At 39.5% G+C, this 20,799-nt stretch overlaps 1 protein-coding gene across 1 annotated transcript; it reads left to right on the forward strand.

Moving 5' to 3' along the window:
- The first annotated feature begins 10,525 nt into the window (after positions 1-10,525).
- On the forward strand, positions 10,526-20,723 carry LOC115542548 (myosin heavy chain, fast skeletal muscle-like). Its single transcript, XM_030354838.1, has 39 exons — positions 10,526-10,732; positions 10,809-10,952; positions 11,060-11,216; positions 11,331-11,358; positions 11,428-11,539; positions 11,618-11,710; positions 11,810-11,873; positions 11,956-12,054; positions 12,259-12,362; positions 12,460-12,598; positions 12,714-12,832; positions 12,979-13,128; positions 13,204-13,374; positions 13,462-13,765; positions 13,974-14,038; positions 14,129-14,216; positions 14,302-14,419; positions 14,508-14,631; positions 14,726-14,862; positions 14,955-15,210; positions 15,316-15,558; positions 15,651-15,827; positions 15,914-16,059; positions 16,173-16,263; positions 16,348-16,737; positions 16,823-16,949; positions 17,268-17,386; positions 17,491-17,687; positions 17,779-17,962; positions 18,059-18,224; positions 18,309-18,433; positions 18,550-18,858; positions 18,970-19,173; positions 19,344-19,469; positions 19,693-19,863; positions 19,945-20,049; positions 20,127-20,222; positions 20,309-20,440; positions 20,532-20,723. The coding sequence occupies exons 1-39, from the start codon at positions 10,526-10,528 to the stop codon at positions 20,550-20,552; spliced, it is 5,808 nt and encodes a 1,935-aa protein (XP_030210698.1). The 3' UTR covers positions 20,553-20,723.
- Positions 20,724-20,799: the final 76 nt, after the last annotated feature.

Consider the following 20,799-nt stretch of genomic DNA (forward strand, 5'->3'; position numbering starts at 1 on the left):
AACGCGGAAGCAAATCGCTCCTGTATGATGCCCTGCGCCACTGAGCAGTTTCCATAGGAATGAATGGGCGGCCATTTTCGGTCTGTGGTCCATCCTTTAATATGTCCATGGTGTTGACATGTTGTGTGCATCGTTGCCGCCACCGAGAATGACGTTTATTGGTTGCGCTATTTTCCACGTTTTGAGACGAATAAAGGCAGCCCGTAGTCGTGCGGTGTATGGGGCGCGGACTGCATAATTGGTTGAACCTGGGCTCCCGTCTCATCCTTCACGTGCTGCTCGCCACAGTATTCTGTGCCTCCTTAGATGTAGGCTAATGGTGGCATGTCACCTGGGCCGTCCACAAGCAATACATTTTTCTTAATAGACATAACCTTGTACACTCCTACTATTAACAAAAAAGTGTAGTGGAAATCCATAGAAACAAGATAAGTTACAACCTTATCAAAACATTAAATAGAAAATCGTTAATGCGAGATGAACCAGAAATCCATCACTCATTCAGCTGATAGTACTTTTCTACACTCAGTAATCACACGCTCATTATGTTAATTCGACCACTTCAGTCAATTGCGTTTCGATTGACTTGTTTTGTTTTTATAGTTCAACCGCTCACATTTTGCTCACCAGTATATTTCGTGGCTTTGTTCTCTCATTCAAATCATCGTTTTTCTTGGCTTTCTTCCCGCTGCTTTTTGTATTTGTATGCAATAACATAAACCGGATCCGACCCCTTGCAGGAGCAGTCTTCCATTCTGGTAAAATAGCTCTCTGAAGGATTACATCTACTATTAAACTTACCGGCTAACTTGTCATTAAGTCAGTTAACATTACCGAATGTGTCCATCAATGTGGGGACACACTTCCTCGGTTGCGATTTTTATGTAGGCTACTCACTATGCTGATGATGGTTGTACCTTTGCTAATGAATGATCTTGATAGCCACATGAATCCGGTGAAACTGCTGTCACTGACGATTACCGCACTGCGCATGGGCAACAATCATTTTCCCGCGCTAATCAAGCTAGGATTATCCGATCATTAGGACAAGGAGATGACAATCAGCTGTTCAGTGGGTCCAGGCAATGAGATCTTTGTATTGAATAAGTCCAAAATGGTGGTGGTGTTATTGGCCAATAAATTTAGTGTGTTTGCCAACTGTATCTTGGCTATCAGTATTCTTCAATCCTTAAGAGTCAAGGCACAAATTAATCTGTAATATCACAGCATTTTTGGATAGGACAAAAGCAAGGGGGTGGGGGGGGGGGGGGTTGTTACACCAGGTGCAACAAATACACCACTTCCATCATTAGGGTTAAATTCGCTACATATAACTATATCAACATAATGAATAAAACATAAGAGTGAATGATAATTTGTTCTAAAGTGATACAACTGAAAAACATTGCATAATTGATTTATTTTGATCATTGATTTCAAGGCAAACCATCTCTGAGAAAATTTTAGTTATTTTTAGAGTTTTAGATTAAGATTACCTGTGTGTCCCGGAATAACCGTCTAGAAGCGTACTAACCACAACGTCTTCATTAACCAACCATAAAAAAGCACAAGTGAAGTCAAGTTATATTCTGGTCTCATTGCAGTTGAAACAATCGCAGCCCACTATGTCAATGACAGGCATTTAATTAAGCATAGTCTTCTTCAGGAGTCCTCTATATCACAAGGCTCAGAGGAACACATTGCCTCATCAGATTAGCTGTCAATGGTTACCCTTCTCACCCTTCTCATGTGCGTGACTTGCAGCCGCAGGGTTTTCAACAGACACACATTTGGTTGCTGGCCTTGGGGGCCAAGCCCCATTGGAAATTACTTTGGACTTAACCTTTTGTTTGATAATATCAGTAGCTGTTTTCATTAAGGCTTTCAAATGATTCAGTTTAGCCACTGTTGAACGCAGTTTATTTTACTTTTGTCAGAGTTCTATTTAATAATATCCTCGTAATCCTTGATGAAGACCACACTTCAAATTGAATAAATAATGTATAGCTCGTTTGTAGCTACTTAACCATTAGCTCTGATTCAGTCAAACATTAAATGTTGCTGGATTGGTTGCTGTTGATATGCATATGTGGCTAATCAATACATTTGAGTTGTTTTTGTTACTTGAGGTTGCGGAGGGATGTTGGCCTTTCTTCATTGAGCGTATTTGAGGGCTAAGAAACCTGAAAGAGCACTTCAATATGTATATTTTTGTGAGAATAAAAAAGTAGGTGGCTGTTGAGAGGGTTATTCAAGTGTTGTCTATACAACAATGAAATATTGTATATTAAACTGTTAATTTTTCAATAAATAATAATTTGATAAAACAAACAATGCTTACAATAATGTTTGGGTAACCCTTCCTTTTACAGTCCCCTAATTACTAGGTATTTACCCGGTACATGCATGGTAAATTATAGTGTATTACTGGGTAATTACCACTGGTAATAAGAAGGTAAATACAGAGGTAGTTACCCGGTAAATACATGGTAAATCATAGTGTATTACTGGGTAATTACCACTGGTAATAAGAAGGTAAATACAGAGGAATTATCCGGTAAATTATAGTGTATTACTGTGTAATTACCTCTGATAATAGGAGGGTAAATACAGAGGAATTACAGCTGATGTACCAAGTAAAACCTTCACTATTACCCATCAACTCAACTATGTAGCGTGTAGTTGTAACTGTTTTAGGTTGGTAATAACTCCGATATTGTGTACTTCCTAGGAAATTAGGCAACCAATTCTTAGAAACACCCATTATCCAAGGTTTATGTTGGTAACAGCCCAAATTTAATGATGTACTATCTAGAAATTAGCATAGTACTTTAAAATAAAATACTTTTTCTTAGTTATTATTCATAGCTACACCCATTTAGAAAGAGTTTATTCGATTTACCACTATGGAATTACTTACCTGGTAACAACCTCTGCAGGAATCTGTTTTCCTCTAGTGTCATGGTACATCTTCTTAAATACTGGGTACGAAGCCGTTTGTTTCCATGGTATTACCAGGTTCTTACCATATAATTCATAATTGATACATTCCATTATCCATGCAGTCAACACAAACTTGTACCATGTACGTTCTGCAACGTTACCAAGTAAAACACGACAATTTACCCAGTAATTAAGCTGAAACTGTACTGTAAAAGGAAGCCTTGTTTGTTTCCATGGTATTACCAGGTTCTTACCATATAATTTGTAATACATTATTCCCTTTTCCATGCAATCAACACAAACTTGTACCATGTACGTTCTGCGACATTACCAAGTAAAACACGACAATTTACCCAGTAATTAAGCTGAAACTGTACTGTAAAAGGAAGCCTCGTTTGTTTCCATGGTATTACCAGGTTCTTACCATATAATTTGTAATACATTATTCCCTTTTCCATGCAGTCAACACAAACTTGTACCATGTACGTTCTGCGACGTTACTAAGTAAAACACGACAATTTACCCAGTAATTAAGCTGAAACTGTACTGTAAAAGGAAGCCTTGTTTGTTTCCATGGTATTACCATGTTCTTACCATATAATTTGTAATACATTATTCCCTTTTCCATCTAGTCAACACAAACTTGTACCATGTACGTTCTGCGACGTTACCAAGTAAAATACGACAATTTACCCAGTAATTAAGCTGAAACTGTACTGTAAAAGGAAGCCTTGTTTGTTTCCATGGTATTACCAGGTTCTTACCATATAATTTGTAATATATTATTCCCTTTTCCATGCAGTCAACACAAACTTGTACCATGTACGTTCTGCGACGTTACCAAGTAAAACACGACAATTTACCCAGTAATTAAGCTGAAACTGTACTGTAAAAGGAAGCCTTGTTTGTTTCCATGGTATTACCAGGTTCTTACCATATAATTTGTAATACATTATTCCCTTTTCCATGCAGTCAACACAAACTTGTACCATGTACGTTCTGCGACGTTACCAAGTAAAACACGACAATTTACCCAGTAAGTTAGCTGAAACTGTACTGTAAAAGGAAGCCTCGTTTGTTTGCATGGTATTACCAGGCTCTTACCATACAAGTTGTAACTGGTTATTCCCTTCTCCATGCAATCAACACAAACCATATATGTTCTGCAACATCGTTCACCAGTAGTTAAGCACTTTAATTGTTGTTATAAAACCCCAATCCACTGTTGATGAAAGGCATATTAAAATTAAACAAAATCAAAGGCTTATCTTTCAAACAATGCATATCTCACAAACAAGCACTGAACACTGAAGAAATCAGACAAAAAAAAGAGCCGTCTGCATCAACTCAATTTAAATGTTACTGATGGTGTTTTCATAAAACACATGACAGTGTTATGGCAAGTGACCACAAGGAAGACTGCTTCAACCTCTACAATTTGAATAAGTGGTGAATGCCATGCAGCAATCTGCCTATGGGAGCATCTTTGTGGTCATTCGCAAACCAATGAGTCCACTCGATGAATGAGAGATGACTCTTTAGTGTCTTCTCTGTGAGGTATCCCTGCAGTCTCCACATCTGGGATTTGAAGGCTGACCAAGACCTGACCAGGTACCTCCAAATCTCCCCTTCCATACTGTAATAAAGAATCAGAAGACAAGAAAATAAACATTAGGACTGTCAATTAATGAACATTTCTAGAACATGTAGAACTCAAAGATTATTTTGTTTATCAGTTAAGAAAGGATGCTGGTCCTCTGGCCATTGTGTTTGGTCATATTGAAAAGAGAAAAAGGCATAGCCATAAATACAGTTAATAGGACGGGAGGGGACAGGCTGTTAGCTCCGGTTAGCCATTTAGCATCGAGCTAGCGGAGCTTCTGTCATTCAAATAACTCGGACATGTTGTTCAAAAAAACTATAACATCGAATTTATTAAAATATCCGGATGTAATCGGGCTCTCTCCCATAAGTACAGTTAATAGGACGGGAAGAGACAGGCTCTGTTAACCCCGGTTAGCGCGATGCTAAAGAGCAGCTCTACAGGAGCATGCCACCTCAACAGGTGCAAGTTAGCCTCCGGTTTGATATTCGGTTTACCACCCAATCGGATTCATCAACATAAGTGCAATACATTACGGGCTTAGTATGTTGAGGACGGTTTAGGACACCGTATCGCGAAAAATCACAAACACATGTTGGCGCCATCAATGTCTGTGCAACAACGTCATTTACGTTCTGGCTGCTACCTGTTTTAGGGACCGTCAACAAATTACACTCACCGATAGGTGGCAGAGACGTTACCATGGAATTGTTTCAGGAAATTAATCACACAAATATATTGCAATATAGTTAATCATAATGCAGTTAATAGTTTAATATTCGAAAAAAAATCGACTAAACTATATTTGAAATTATTAATTGCATTCCGTTTAACAATAATGCAATATATTAGCAAAGTTACCTGCAGTAAGTAGCAGACCACCATTGGCAACTACTACTACAATCAGGTGACAAAATGTATTTTTTAGTGATTTTTATATTATTTTATATGATTTATTTCCAGAAACAATTCCATGGTAACGTCTCTGCCACCAGTCGGTATGTGTAACTTGTTGACGGTCCCTAAAACAGGTAGCAGCCAGAACGTAAATGACGTTGTTGCACAGACATCGATGGCGACAACATGTGTTTGTGATTTTCGCGATGCACCGTCCTCAACATACTAAGCCCGTAATGTATTGCACTTATGTTGATGAATCCGATTGGGTGGTAAACCGAATATCTGGCGAATATCAAACCGGAGGCTAACTTGCACCTGTTGAGGTGGCATGCTCCGGAAGAGCTGCTCTTTAGCATCGCGCTAACAGAGTCTCTTCCCGTCCTATTAACTGTACTTATGGGAGAGAGCCCGATTAAATCCGGATATTTTAATACATTTGGTGTTATAGGTTTTAAACAACATGTCCGAGTTATTTGAATGACAGAAGCTCCGCTAGCTCGATGCTAAAGTGCTAACCGGAGCTAACAGCCTGTCCCCTCCCGTCCTATTAACTGTATTTATGGCTATGCCTTTTTCTCTTTTCAATATGACCAAACACAATGGCCAGAGGACCAGCATCCTTTTTTAACTAATAAACAAAATAATCTTTGAGTTCTACATGTTCTAGAAATGTTCATTAATTGACAGTCCTAATGTTTATTTTCTTGTCTTCTGATTCTTTATTGCAGTATGGAAGGGGAGTTTTGGAGGTACCTGGTCAGGTCTTGGTCAGCCTTCAAATCCCAGATGTGGAGACTGCAGGGATACCTCACAGAGAAGACACTAAAGAGTCATCTCTCATTCATCGAGTGGACTCATTGGTTTGCGAATGACCACAAAGATGCTCCCATAGGCAGATTGCTGCATGGCATGCACCGCTTATTCAAATTGAAGAGGTTGAAGCAGTCTTCCTTGTGGTCACTTGCCATAACAATGTCATGTGTTTTATGAAAACACCATCAGTAACATTTAAATTGAGTTAATGTGGACGGCTCTTTTTTTGTCCGATTTCTTCAGTGTTCAGTGCCTGTTTGTGAGATATGCATTGTTTGAAAGATAAGCCTTTGATTTTGTTTAATTTTAATATGCCTTTCATCAACAGTGGTTTGGGGTTTTATAACAACAATTAAAGTGCTTAACTACTGGTGAACGATGTTGCAGAACATATATGGTTTGTGTTGATTGCATGGAAAAGGGAATAACCAGTTACAACTTATATGGTTGGTAAGAGCCTGGTAATACCATGGAAACAAACTAGGCTTCCTTTTACAGTACAGTTTCAGCTTACTTACTGGGTAAATTGTCGTGTTTTACTTGGTAACGTCGCAGAACGTACATGGTACAAGTCTGTGTTGACTGCATGTAAAAGGGAATAATGTATTACAAATTATATGGTAAGAACCTGGTAATACCAAGGAAATAAACGAGGCTTCCTTTTACAGTACAGTTTCAGCTTAATTACTGGGTAAATTGTCGTGTTTTACTTGGTAACGTCGCAGAACGTACATGGTACAAGTTTGTGTTGACTGCATAGAAAAGGGAATAATGTATTACAAATTATATGGTAAGAACCTGGTAATACCATGGAAACAAATGAGGCTTCCTTTTACAGTACAGTTTCAGCTTAATTACTGGGTAAATTGACGTGTTTTACTTGGTAACGTCGCAGAACGTACATGGTACAAGTTTGTGTTGACTGCATGGAAAAGGGAATAATGTATTACAAATTATGTGGTAAGAACCTGGTAATACCATGGAAACAAACGAGGCTTCCTTTTACAGTACAGTTTCAGCTTAATTACTGTGTAATTTGTCGTGTTTTACTTGGTAACGTCGCAGAACGTACATGGTACAAGTTTGTGTTGATTGCATGGAAAAGAGAATAATGTATTACAAATTATATGGTAAGAACCTGGTAATACCATGGAAACAAACGAGGCTTCCTTTTACAGTACAGTTTCAGCTTAATTACTGGGTAAATTGTCGTGTTTTACTTGGTAACGTCGCAGAACGTACATGGTACAAGTTTGTGTTGACTGCATGGAAAAGGGAATAATGTCTTACAAATTATATGGTAAGAACCTGGTAATACCATGGAAACAAGCGAGGCTTCCTTTTACAGTACAGTTTCAGCTTAATTACTGGGTAAATTGTCGTTTTTTACTTGGTAACGTCGCAGAACGTACATGGTACAAGTTTGTGTTGACTGCATGGATAATGGAATGTATCTGTTATAAATTATATGGTAAGAACCTGGTAATACCATGGAAACAAACGGCTTCGTACCCAGTATTTAAGAAGATGTACCATGACACTAGAGGAAAACAGATTCCTGCAGAGGTTGTTACCAGGTAAGTAATTCCATAGTGGTAAATCGAATAAACCCTTTCTAGATGGGTGTAGCTATGAATAATAACTAAGAAAAAGTATTTTATTGTAAAGTACTATGCTAATTTCTAGATTGTACATCATTAAATTTGGGCTGTTGCCAACATAAACCTTGGATAATAGGTGTTTCTAAGAATTGGTTGCCTAATTTCGTAAGAAGTACACAATATCGGAGTTATTACCAACCTAAAACAGTTACAACTACACGCTACTTAGTTGAGTTGATGGGTAATAGTGAAGGTTTTACTTGGTACATCAGCTGTAATTCCTCTGTATTTACCCTCTTATTACCAGTGGTAATTACACAGTAATACACTATAATTTACCGGATAATTCCTCTGTATTTACCTTCTTATTACCAGTGGTAATTACCCAGTAATACACTATGATTTACCATGTACTTACCGGGTAACTACCTAGTAATTAGGGGACTGTAAAAGGAAGGGTTACCGATGTTTGTTCACAAAAGTACTTTGTTTACTTTCTGTTTGTGTTTGTATAATGTGGCACACATAAAACCCATTGCCCTGCAAGAAATACAGCCTGTCAAGCACGGCATAGCAAAGTGTGATGCAAATGAATAGCTGCGGACACAAAATATCAAAAGCTGCCCCCCCAGCCAAGCTATCTAACACCACGCTCACTGGTGTGGCATTGACATTGTTGTTTGCTATATCAGGCTATAATCTTCGATGGCCCTTTGGCGGAGTGGCCAATGTATTGCACTTCCAGTACTTTTTAGATTTAGAATACTCTCAAAACTGCCTTTCTATGATGCTCCCTTATTGAAATGGCCACATCTGCACTCCTCCCCCAAGATTTCATCACTCTAAAAACCCATTTGTCCATTTATCTGGCAGGATTTGGACTGTTGTGTGTATGGAACATATGTCAGGAAGTTGAGGTCCCTTTGAAATTGGAGAGAATCGTATTTGTTTGGGCTATTTTGATAGATTGCTGTTGAGGGTATATTTATTTATTGTTTTCAAACATTAATACTATTGAAATTTGAATGTCGATCCACCGTTTGAAGGGCGTAGCCTCGGCATATTCAACCTTCACTGATCAACAGGCATGTCAGTTTGAAGGGCATTGCTTGGTTCTATAGAATTTTCACTGACCAACCGACATGTCAGTTTGAAGGGCATTGCTGGGGTCTAGAGAATCTTCACTGACCAACAGACATGTTATTGTGAAGGGCATTGTTTCGGTCTAGAGATCTTAACTGACAAATAGACATGTCAGTGTGAAGGGCATTGCTTGGCTCTAGAGAATCTTCACTGAGCAACAGACATGCCATTGCATGTTCCGGCAGTTATTGTTTCTTCCTTGTTTTTCTGAACCAATATTAAACACAGGTAAATATAGTAATATTTTGGATAATTTGTTCAGTTACGCACAGGCTTTGGATTTTGAGACAATTAACAAAGTGTAGTGTGTAGGGGAAATAAGAGGAAAAACTTAATAAGATTCAGAGAGTAGTTGCTAAACATTAGCTAACCAACAGCCATTTTGAAAATACTCTGTATTCAATCATGATTCATTGCTGCAGTGTGATTCACAACGTTCTGCAAAACTGTTAATCTAGTATCATTGACTTGATTAATACAAATTTGTGTGTGTGTGTGTGTGTGTGTGTGTGTGTGTGTGTGTGTGTGTGTGTGTGTGTGTGTGTGTGTGTGTGTGTGTGTTACATATGTCTTATCCAAAATGTACCTGAAATGTAACCAATACAAATTATAAATACATGTGATATAAGCCCCTCTGAAAGGTCATGGTCACAAGATCCTGGTTGAAGATGGCTTGGTATGATGTCATAAAACTCCAAAGTATTTCAAACTGTCTGCCTATTCCGGCAATGACAATGTACATGCCACAGACGTTTTTATTTATAGATTCTTTTTAACCTTGCCCTTCTGTTAAACCGTCCTCCGCTGTTGCCACGGTTATGGTTAAAGAATAGGGAAACTATTGTCGTCTTTGTGTTTATTTTTTACAATATTTCAAAGAAGACAATTGGTCTTGGCTTCATGAAAATGTAAATATTGGATGACACACAGTACTAAAAAGCACTTTTTTATTATCCATATATAAAAAAAAAATAGAGGTTGGCATGTACCTGGAGAAGTTCCAATGAACTGTCAAATGTAAATCAAAATAGATTTCAATGGCATGGCCATATTCAGCGTATGCCATGCACACAATCCTCTATATAAGAAGGCCCAGGAAGGGATTGAGACATTTGAAGAAGAAGTTACAACTGGTGGTAAGTCTCACTGATCATTCATCCATCACCCTTAGAAAAGCTCATGGTATAGAGTGGCTTTCTTTTTCTTTGTCTTTTCAAAGTGTTGGTGTTGTAATTTAACATGAGGTTAGCCATATCCAACACTTACTATCGAGATGGATGCATTAGTCATAGGTTCAGATTATTCCTAATTTTTTCTGGGTTTATGTTCAGATTATGCTGGTTATTTCCATGGCATTGTGGGTGAAAAAAAGCATGACATTTTATTTAATCTAAACTATCTTTGGTTGAGTGGAAGAAAGGGGTAAGGGATATTTAACACAAAACATTCTCATCATCTACAATTAATTTTAAAACAGGTGATGAAATATCTGTATATGTTTTGCATGAAATAAGCCTCCATCATGAGTACGGACGCAGAGATGGCCGTTTACGGCCAGGCTGCCATTTACCTCCGGAAGCCAGAGAAGGAGAGGCTTGAGGCCCAGAGCAAGCCCTTCGATGCCAAGAGTGCTGCATATGTGACTGATGTGAAGGAACTTTACCTCAAGTGTACAATCCTGAAGAAGGAGGGCGGCAAAGTCACCGTCAAAGTTCATGATACAGAGGAGGTAGGCTGCAGTTAATTGATTCAAGGGCAGCGATAGTAACAGGGGAGCAAATTCTAAAAATTGGTTTCCCTTTCAGGAAAAGACCGTCAAAGATGATGATGTCACACCCATGAATCCTCCCAAGTACGACAAGATTGAAGACATGGCCATGATGACCCATCTCAATGAAGCCTCTGTGTTGTATAACCTCAAAGAGCGTTATGCAGCATGGATGATCTACGTAAGATGTGTTTTGAGTAAAGGACATAGTAAGGTACAATATATTTCGGATCCCATCTTAAATATTAGTAAATTAGTAAATTTCATTATAACTGTTTTCTATTTCAGACCTACTCTGGCCTGTTCTGCGCCACTGTAAACCCCTACAAGTGGCTCCCAGTGTACGACCAGCATGTTGTTTGTGCATACAGAGGCAAAAAGCGTATGGAGGCTCCACCTCACATCTTCTCTGTCTCTGACAATGCTTATCAGTTCATGCTCACTGGTATGTAGGCCTACAAGCCAAGTTGTTATATACTTTATCACTGTTCAGCAAAGAGATTTGCTACTCATGTTAAACTATTTTAACATAAGTATTTCTTTCATATTTCCTTTCTAGATAGGGAAAACCAGTCTGTCTTGATCACGTAAGTTGATATAATATAAAATATAAAAAAATGATGTGCAACCACTTAATGTATTGTTGCTATCTATAGTGGAGAATCCGGTGCTGGAAAGACAGTGAACACCAAGCGTGTCATCCAGTACTTTGCTACCATCTCAGTGGGTGGGGACAAGAAGAAGGACATAGGGGCTGGAAAGATACAGGTATGTTTAAAAATAAAATAATTAAAGATAATGAAATCCTTATTATTGATATTAAGCACTTTGTAATGTTTATCATAGGGGTCACTGGAGGACCAGATCATTGCAGCCAATCCCCTGCTGGAGGCCTACGGTAATGCCAAGACTGTGAGAAATGACAACTCCTCTCGTTTTGTAAGTAAAGACTTCTTGATAATTTCATCATCATACCATACCAACCACAATGAAATACTGGATCTTTAAACAAGTTATGAATAATGCTTTCCCAAACAGGGTAAATTCATCCGAATCCATTTTGGGACCTCTGGTAAACTGTCCAGTGCTGACATTGAGACTTGTAAGTATCTACTAACCAAATACCAATGAATAAACTCTCATTATTGGTAGCATAGGTTTTGATTCATGAATGGGCCTTATAGATCTGCTGGAGAAGTCCAGAGTGACATTCCAGCTTCCTGCTGAGAGAGGCTATCACATCTTCTACCAGATGATGACCAACCACAAACCTGAGATCATTGGTGAGTTTGTGTAATAGTTAGACATAGGAAAAAAAATAGTCCTACTGAAGTTCAGCTATTTAAGGGGAAAGTTTGAACACATGCAAGTGCGAAGCAAGGATTTCAATCTTTGATTCAAAAGGTATCTGTTAGCTTGCAAAAAACAGGTGAGAAATTAATTTGAATAAAATACGGGCAGGAAATGACGTTTGTTTAATCCCTCAGAAATGACCCTCATCACCACCAACCCCTACGACTTCCCCACGTGCAGCATGGGTCAGATCGCTGTGGCCAGCATTGATGACAAAGAAGAGCTGGTTGCTACTGATGTCAGTGAATGTAGTCTTTTTATTACATTTTCTAGGAGGACATACTGTATATGAAAGTGATAACATGTCATAAGCATCATACTTATTTTCCATACAGACTGCTATTGATATTCTGGGCTTCAATAATGATGAGAAGATGGGCATCTATAAGCTTACTGGTGCTGTGCTTCACCACGGTAACATGAAGTTCAAGCAGAAGCAGCGCGAGGAGCAGGCTGAGCCAGAAGGCACAGAGGGTTAGTTGAAAGTGCTATGTTTCAAGAGGTTTATTAATAATCCCTTATTAACAGGTTTTTCGCATGTTCTGAAGGACCTCATGAATGTAAAACATATTTTCATATGAACTCTCAGATGCTGACAAAGTCGCCTACCTGCTGGGTCTGAATTCTGCTGACATGCTGAAAGGTTTGTGCTACCCAAGAGTGAAGGTCGGAAATGAATATGTCACCAAGGGACAGACTGTACCTCAGGTAAGCAAATGATTAAGGAATAATTAACAGTAATTTAGTATTTCAGGTTCAACACCTTGAATAATTTGTCAAGAGGGAATTATAATCTTTCCTCAATAAAAAGTTTACCCTGTATTTCGTATAATATTAATGCTAAATGACTATAGGTGCTGAACTCAGTGAGTGCCCTGGCCAAGTCTATCTATGAGAGGATGTTCCTTTGGATGGTCATCCGTATCAACCAGATGCTTGACACTAAACAGCCAAGATCATCCTTTATTGGTGTGCTGGACATTGCTGGATTTGAGATCTTTGATGTAAGTAATTGAAAAATTTAGGACAGAGCCATTTTGTAGTGGCTGAACGTTGTCTAAACTCACATTCCATATTAGTACAACAGCATGGAGCAGCTCTGCATCAACTTCACCAATGAGAAACTGCAACAGTTCTTCAACCACCACATGTTTGTCTTGGAGCAAGAGGAGTACAAGAAGGAGGGGATTATCTGGGAGTTCATTGACTTCGGCATGGACTTGGCTGCCTGCATTGAGCTTATTGAGAAGGTGACTTGATAACTATATCTTCATTCTTTGTTTGTTTGCCTGAAAAGTTACTTTTACTTATGTTTCATCAATCCTTTTTCTCTTAAGCCAATGGGCATCTTCTCCATCCTTGAAGAGGAGTGCATGTTCCCCAAGGCCTCAGACGTTACCTTCAAGGCAAAGCTGTATGACCAGCATCTTGGCAAGACCAAAGCATTTGAGAAGCCCAAGCCTGCAAAGGGCAAGGCTGAGGCCCACTTCTCCCTGGTGCACTATGCTGGTACTGTGGACTACAACATCACTGGCTGGCTGGACAAGAACAAGGATCCTCTGAATGACTCTGTTGTTCAACTATACCAGAAATCTGGAGTGAAACTGCTGCCTGTCCTGTACCCACCTGTAGCTTCCGAAGGTAAAATTCCTATATTAGGTCTTACATCCGCACAATAGGAAACAGGACCGTTTATTCATATTTCAATGCAACTCATAATATAATATCTATGACATAGACATTTAAACTTGTTTGTCCTCAACTATTAAACCATACCTGTTACAATTTGTAAGATACATGTTGAAATGGGTGTTTTCATTCAATGTGTTGATCTATATTTAATTCATAGATAGTACCAAGAAAGGAGGAAAGAAGAAGGGTGGTTCAATGCAGACTGTGTCTTCACAGTTCAGGGTGAGAATTTTGGACAACCTTAATCTTGTGATAGATGACAAAAGATTTCCCCGGTAACATTTCATTTAAATGTATATTTAACATCTATAGGAGAACTTGGGCAAACTGATGACAAACTTGAGGAGCACCCACCCTCACTTTGTGCGTTGCCTGATTCCCAATGAGTCAAAGACTCCAGGTAGAATCCAATTCAGTTCTCCGTATGTTTTTTTTCAGGTTTTATGATAATCTGTTTTAATAATCAGAGTGGTAACTTCTCAAAGGTCTGATGGAGAACTTCCTGGTTATCCACCAGCTGAGGTGTAATGGTGTACTTGAGGGAATCAGAATCTGCAGAAAGGGCTTCCCCAGCAGAATCCTCTATGCTGACTTCAAGCAGAGGTATATGCTCATTTAACAATGAACCACTTGAAATAAACCTTAAGGAATGCATCTGAATAATACAATCAACCTCAACCCACTCTGACAGGTACAAAGTACTGAATGCCAGTGTAATCCCTGAGGGCCAGTTCATTGACAACAAAAAAGCTTCAGAGAAACTGCTTGGGTCAATTGATGTCAATCATGAAGAGTACAAATTTGGACACACCAAGGTATGTGTTCTTCCGAATGAATGATACTAATAGTTGTGGTATGTCCTTGATTATTATGAGATGATAATAATGAATTTCCAAAACCAATTCAAAGGTGTTCTTCAAAGCCGGTCTTCTGGGTACTCTTGAGGAGATGCGAGATGAGAAGCTTGCAACTCTGGTCGGAATGATTCAGGCTCTCTGCCGTGGTTTCCAAATGAGGAAGGAGTTCAAGAAGATGATGGAAAGAAGGCATGTTTGGAATATTCTAACACATATTTATGTTTTAAAGTTTGGTACGATACTGAAAAGCAATATTTAATATAATGGTTCTATTTTTACAGAGAGGCTGTTTATACAATTCAGTACAACATCCGCTCATTCATGAATGTCAAAACCTGGCCATGGATGAAAGTGTACTACAAGATCAAGCCTCTTCTGAAGAGTGCTGAAACTGAAAAGGAGCTCTCTGCGATGAAGGAGAACTATGAGAAGATGAAGAAAGACCTAGCTACTGCCCTGGCCAAGAAGAAGGAACTGGAGGAGAAAATGGTTTCTCTCCTGCAGGAGAAGAATGATCTTTCGCTGCAAGTGGCCTCTGTAAGTAAATGAAACAATGATTTACTTTTTTGATAACATGTACACACAGTGAGATACATTTAATACAACATGAGATATGACTGATATGGGGATGAATATTGACAGGAAGGAGAGAATCTGAACGATGCTGAAGAGAGGTGTGAGGGACTCATCAAGAGTAAGATCCAGCTGGAGGCCAGACTCAAGGAGACAACTGAGAGACTGGAAGATGAAGAGGAAATGAATGCTGACCTGACTGCCAAGAAGAGGAAACTGGAAGATGAATGCTCTGAGCTAAAGAAGGACATAGATGACCTCGAACTCACCTTGGCCAAAGTGGAGAAAGAGAAACATGCCACTGAGAACAAGGTTTGTATAGTTGCAATGTCAGAAGAATGAACAAAAGAGGACAAATAATAAAGTAACAAAAAACACCTGTCCTATTCTTCTGTTTTGTTTAGGTGAAGAACCTGACTGAGGAGATGGCCTCTCAGGATGAGAGCGTTGCTAAGCTATCAAAGGAGAAGAAAGCCCTCCAAGAGGCACACCAGCAGACTCTTGATGACCTGCAGGCAGAGGAAGACAAAGTCAACACTCTGAGCAAGGCCAAGACCAAACTTGAACAGCAAGTGGATGATGTGAGATTACATACAATGTGCAATTTGGGAACATATTAATACAAATAAATCCAAATCAATGATTCTTACACATTACAAAATTGCAGCTTGAAGGTTCTCTGGAGCAAGAGAAGAAGCTCCGTATGGACCTTGAGAGATCCAAGAGAAAGCTTGAGGGAGATCTGAAATTGGCTCAGGAATCCATAATGGATCTTGAGAACGACAAACAGCAGTCTGATGAGAAAATCAAAAAGTAATGTGATGACAAATTTGATAATAGCATGATCATCATTATGATTTACACATTTTAAAGATTAGTACAGGTATTAGGTTAAGTTAATTGATTGTATGCGATTCCATCTTCAGGAAGGACTTTGAAACCAGTCAGCTTCTTAGCAAGATTGAAGATGAGCAGTCCCTCGCTATTCAGCTTCAGAAGAAGATCAAGGAGCTTCAGGTAATATCATGTTTACGGTCACTTGACAAACAATATCCCTACTTGGTATATATATGTTTAAATAATGGTATTACTCCCTTTAAGGCCCGTATTGAGGAGCTGGAGGAAGAGATTGAGGCTGAGCGTGCTGCTCGTGCCAAGGTTGAGAAGCAGAGAGCTGATCTCTCCAGAGAACTTGAAGAGATCAGTGAGAGGCTTGAGGAGGCTGGTGGAGCCACTTCTGCTCAGATTGAGATGAACAAGAAGCGTGAGGCTGAGTTCCAGAAGCTGCGCCGTGACCTTGAGGAGTCCACCCTGCAGCATGAAGCCACTGCTGCTGCTCTGCGTAAGAAGCAGGCTGACAGTGTAGCAGAGCTGGGAGAGCAGATTGACAACCTCCAGCGTGTCAAGCAGAAGCTTGAGAAGGAGAAGAGCGAGTACAAGATGGAGATTGACGACCTCTCCAGCAACATGGAAACAGTTGCTAAGGCCAAGGTGAAATATTTTTTTAATATATATATAGTGTGAACCTAATTAGAAGGAAAGCACGTTTGCTAACTTTTCAAAAATTAAACACCAGGGGAATTTGGAGAAGATATGCCGTACCCTGGAGGACCAGCTGAGTGAAATCAAGGCTAAGAGTGATGAGAACAGTCGCCAGATAAATGACATCGGTGCTCAGAGAGCAAGGCTGTTGACAGAAAATGGCAAGTATGGATTGACTTTGGTTTGTCAATGGAGATCTGAAGTAAATAACTTCTCTGGACTATTTGTGAACTATAAAAAATTGATTGAAGATATTATTTAAAGGGATTTTTCCTAAATTTAAATGGCACTGCCCTTATGTTTTAACGAGTGTAAATTTCATTTGTGATTTTCAGGTCAAATGGACTCTTTATATTATTGTTGTATGTGTAATACCAAAATTCACATAGCTTGGGGGCCAAAGAAACACAGAATGGCACTCGAACATAAGTCATAGTTACTAACATTTTGATATAATTCATAAATTTTTCTTAAACTAGGTGAATTTGGTCGTCAACTTGAGGAGAAAGAAGCTCTTGTCTCCCAGCTGACCAGAGGCAAGCAGGCCTATACTCAGCAGATCGAGGAGCTGAAGAGGCAAATTGAGGAAGAAGTTAAGGTATACAATCATACAAAAACATTTAGATGATAGTTACATTATTTCATTGCAAGTTAGGACTTCATTTTAATTAAATTTGAGAATTCTGTCATTACCTTTTGTAGGCAAAGAATGCTCTTGCTCATGGTGTGCAATCAGCCCGCCATGACTGTGATCTTCTGAGGGAGCAGTTTGAGGAGGAGCAGGAGGCCAAGGCTGAGCTACAGCGTGGAATGTCCAAGGCCAACGGTGAGGTGGCTCAGTGGAGGAGCAAGTATGAAACTGATGCTATCCAGCGCACTGAGGAGCTTGAGGAGTCCAAGTGAGTCAAACATTTAATATTTTCATTTTCATTTAAGAGCACAAACTATTTGATGAATGCGCACAAATTAAGCCATGTTATTCTTTGACAGGAAAAAGCTTGCCCAGCGCCTTCAAGAGGCTGAGGAACAGATTGAGGCCGTGAACTCCAAGTGTGCCTCTCTGGAGAAGACCAAACAGAGACTCCAGGGTGAGGTGGAGGACCTCATGGTTGATGTGGAGAGGGCCAATGGACTGGCTGCCAACCTTGACAAGAAGCAGAGGAACTTTGATAAGGTGTGTGGCTGTGGATATTTTGGAGTTTCGGGAATGCTGACATTTGCATTGATCCATGACAAACCCAGAGACATTTTTCACACCGACAATGGACAGGTTCTGGCGGAGTGGAAGCAGAAATATGAGGAGGGCCAGGCAGAGCTTGAAGGAACTCAGAAAGAGGCTCGTTCTCTCAGCACTGAGCTTTTCAAGATGAAGAACTCCTATGAAGAAGCTCTGGATCAGCTGGAGACCCTGAAGCGTGAAAACAAGAATCTCCAACGTGAGTTAAATAATTTTACTTTAATAAAGCCCCATTAGAATGAATGAAATGAAATGATGTATATTAACATGAAAATCACTGCAGAGGAGATTTCTGACCTGAGTGAACAAATTGGTGAGACTGGAAAGAGCATCCATGAGCTGGAGAAGTCCAAGAAGCAGGTGGAGACAGAGAAGACTGAGATCCAGACAGCCCTTGAGGAAGCTGAGGTGAAAATAATACAATGAACATATTTTAATGCTCCTATATAATTTTTTCATTGGATTTTTACTGGATTAAAATATGTCCTTGCAAGTACTTAGACTATCATTGCTTCAATACCTAGGGAACTCTGGAGCATGAAGAGTCAAAAATTCTGCGTGTCCAACTGGAGCTCAACCAGATTAAGGGTGAGGTTGACAGGAAGCTGGCTGAGAAGGATGAAGAGATGGAGCAGATCAAGAGGAACAGCCTGAGGATCACTGACTCCATGCAGAGCACACTGGACTCTGAGGTCAGGAGCAGGAATGATGCCCTGAGAATCAAGAAGAAGATGGAAGGAGATCTGAATGAGATGGAGATCCAGCTGAGCCATGCCAACCGCCAAGCTGCTGAGGCCCAGAAGCAGCTGAGAAATGTTCAGGGACAACTGAAGGTACATCTCAACACTGCTGTATTGTACGGCCAAACCGCAGTCTTACTCTATTGGCAAATTGTGTTGAATTACAACCACATTGTGAGTTACGTATTTATTTTATGATATTAGGATGCCCAACTACATCTTGATGATGCTGTCAGAGGAGGTGAGGACCTGAAGGAGCAGGCTGCCATGGTAGACCGTAGGAACGGTCTCATGGTGGCTGAAATTGAAGAGCTAAGGGCAGCTCTGGAGCAGACAGAGAGAGGCCGCAAAGTGGCTGAGCAAGAGCTGATTGATGCCAGTGAGCGCGTTGGACTGCTGCACTCTCAGGTAAATAAACAAGAACACTTCTCCAATAATAATTCAATAAACTCTACGTGATATATATATATATATATATATATATATATATATATATATATATATATATATATATATATATACACACATGCCATTATGACAACTAAAGAAACTGATTGTTTATTTGTAAATTAATTTAGAATACAAGCCTCCTGAACACAAAGAAGAAGTTGGAGACTGACCTGGTCCAAGTCCAGGGTGAGGTGGACGACACCGTTCAGGAAGCCAGGAATGCTGAAGAGAAGGCCAAGAAGGCCATCACTGATGTAAGTTTGCTTTAATTGGATCTTTCTTGTCATGGAATTCTTGATAGGTTTCATAAATATTTTATATATTTTTCAGATTTATTAATAGCGAAGAAACCCTTCCCTCTTAATGTTCCTCTCTCTAAAAGTTATCTGAATTAGGTACATTCTTATTTTATTGTCTGCATATTGGAAAGTTTGACTCATTGGTGAAAATGAAACAAGAAATCCTGGGGTTTTCTAGGCTGCCATGATGGCTGAGGAGCTGAAGAAAGAGCAGGATACTAGCTCTCACCTGGAGAGGATGAAGAAGAACCTTGAGGTCACAGTGAAAGACCTGCAGCATCGCCTGGATGAGGCTGAGAACCTGGCCATGAAGGGTGGCAAGAAGCAGCTCCAGAAACTGGAGTCCAGAGTAAGATACTGTCACACATGGATGTCTATATAGTTACAGTATAATAAAAGTATATTTACTGAATAGATTTGATCTCTTAAGGTGCGTGAGCTGGAAACAGAGGTTGAGGGTGAACAGAGACGTGGAGTAGATGCTGTTAAGGGTGTCCGCAAATATGAGAGGAGGGTGAAGGAACTCACCTACCAGGTAGGTGTTAAAAAATCTTTGAATATTCAAAAATAGTATATTCTAATTGTAATGCATAATCGTTTTCTTTACTTTAGACTGAGGAGGATAAGAAGAATGGTGCCAGACTCCAGGATCTTGTAGACAAGCTGCAGCTGAAGGTGAAGGCTTACAAGAGGCAGGCTGAGGAAGCGGTAAGTCCATTAAATAAACAAACGAAAAAATATAACTGATTTTCTGTATATCACATAACACTATACACAACACAATGTTTCAACAGGAAGAGCAGGCCAACTCTTACCTGTCCAAGTGCAGGAAGGTTCAACATGAGCTGGAGGAGGCTGAGGAACGTGCTGACATAGCTGAGACTCAGGTCAACAAGCTGAGGTCTAAGAGCCGTGATGGTGGCAAGGTAGATTCAAATATTCCACGGGAACTCAGAAATAACTCCAATATAACAAGACACACTATGGTATAATATCCATATTTTCTTCTTCCTACAGGGAAAGGACCCTGCTGAATAAGTATTGCATTGCATCAAATCTAAATAAGCCATAAAATGATGTTATTTTGAGCTGCAATAATTCGAAATCTGCAGCTAAAGTTTGTTTAGAACATTTTGCAAGGCATCACATCAGAAATAGTCATAAAATGATGTAATTTTGAGCTGCAATAAATTGAAAACTAAAACAAAAGATTGTTTGGAATGGTTTTTTATCTATACCTGTGAGAACAACTGCCTGGTTTGCATGGATCAGGATGACAATATCT

The sequence above is a fragment of the Gadus morhua genome, chromosome 4 (assembly GCF_902167405.1).
Source record: "Gadus morhua chromosome 4, gadMor3.0, whole genome shotgun sequence".
Lineage (NCBI taxonomy): Eukaryota > Metazoa > Chordata > Actinopteri > Gadiformes > Gadidae > Gadus > Gadus morhua.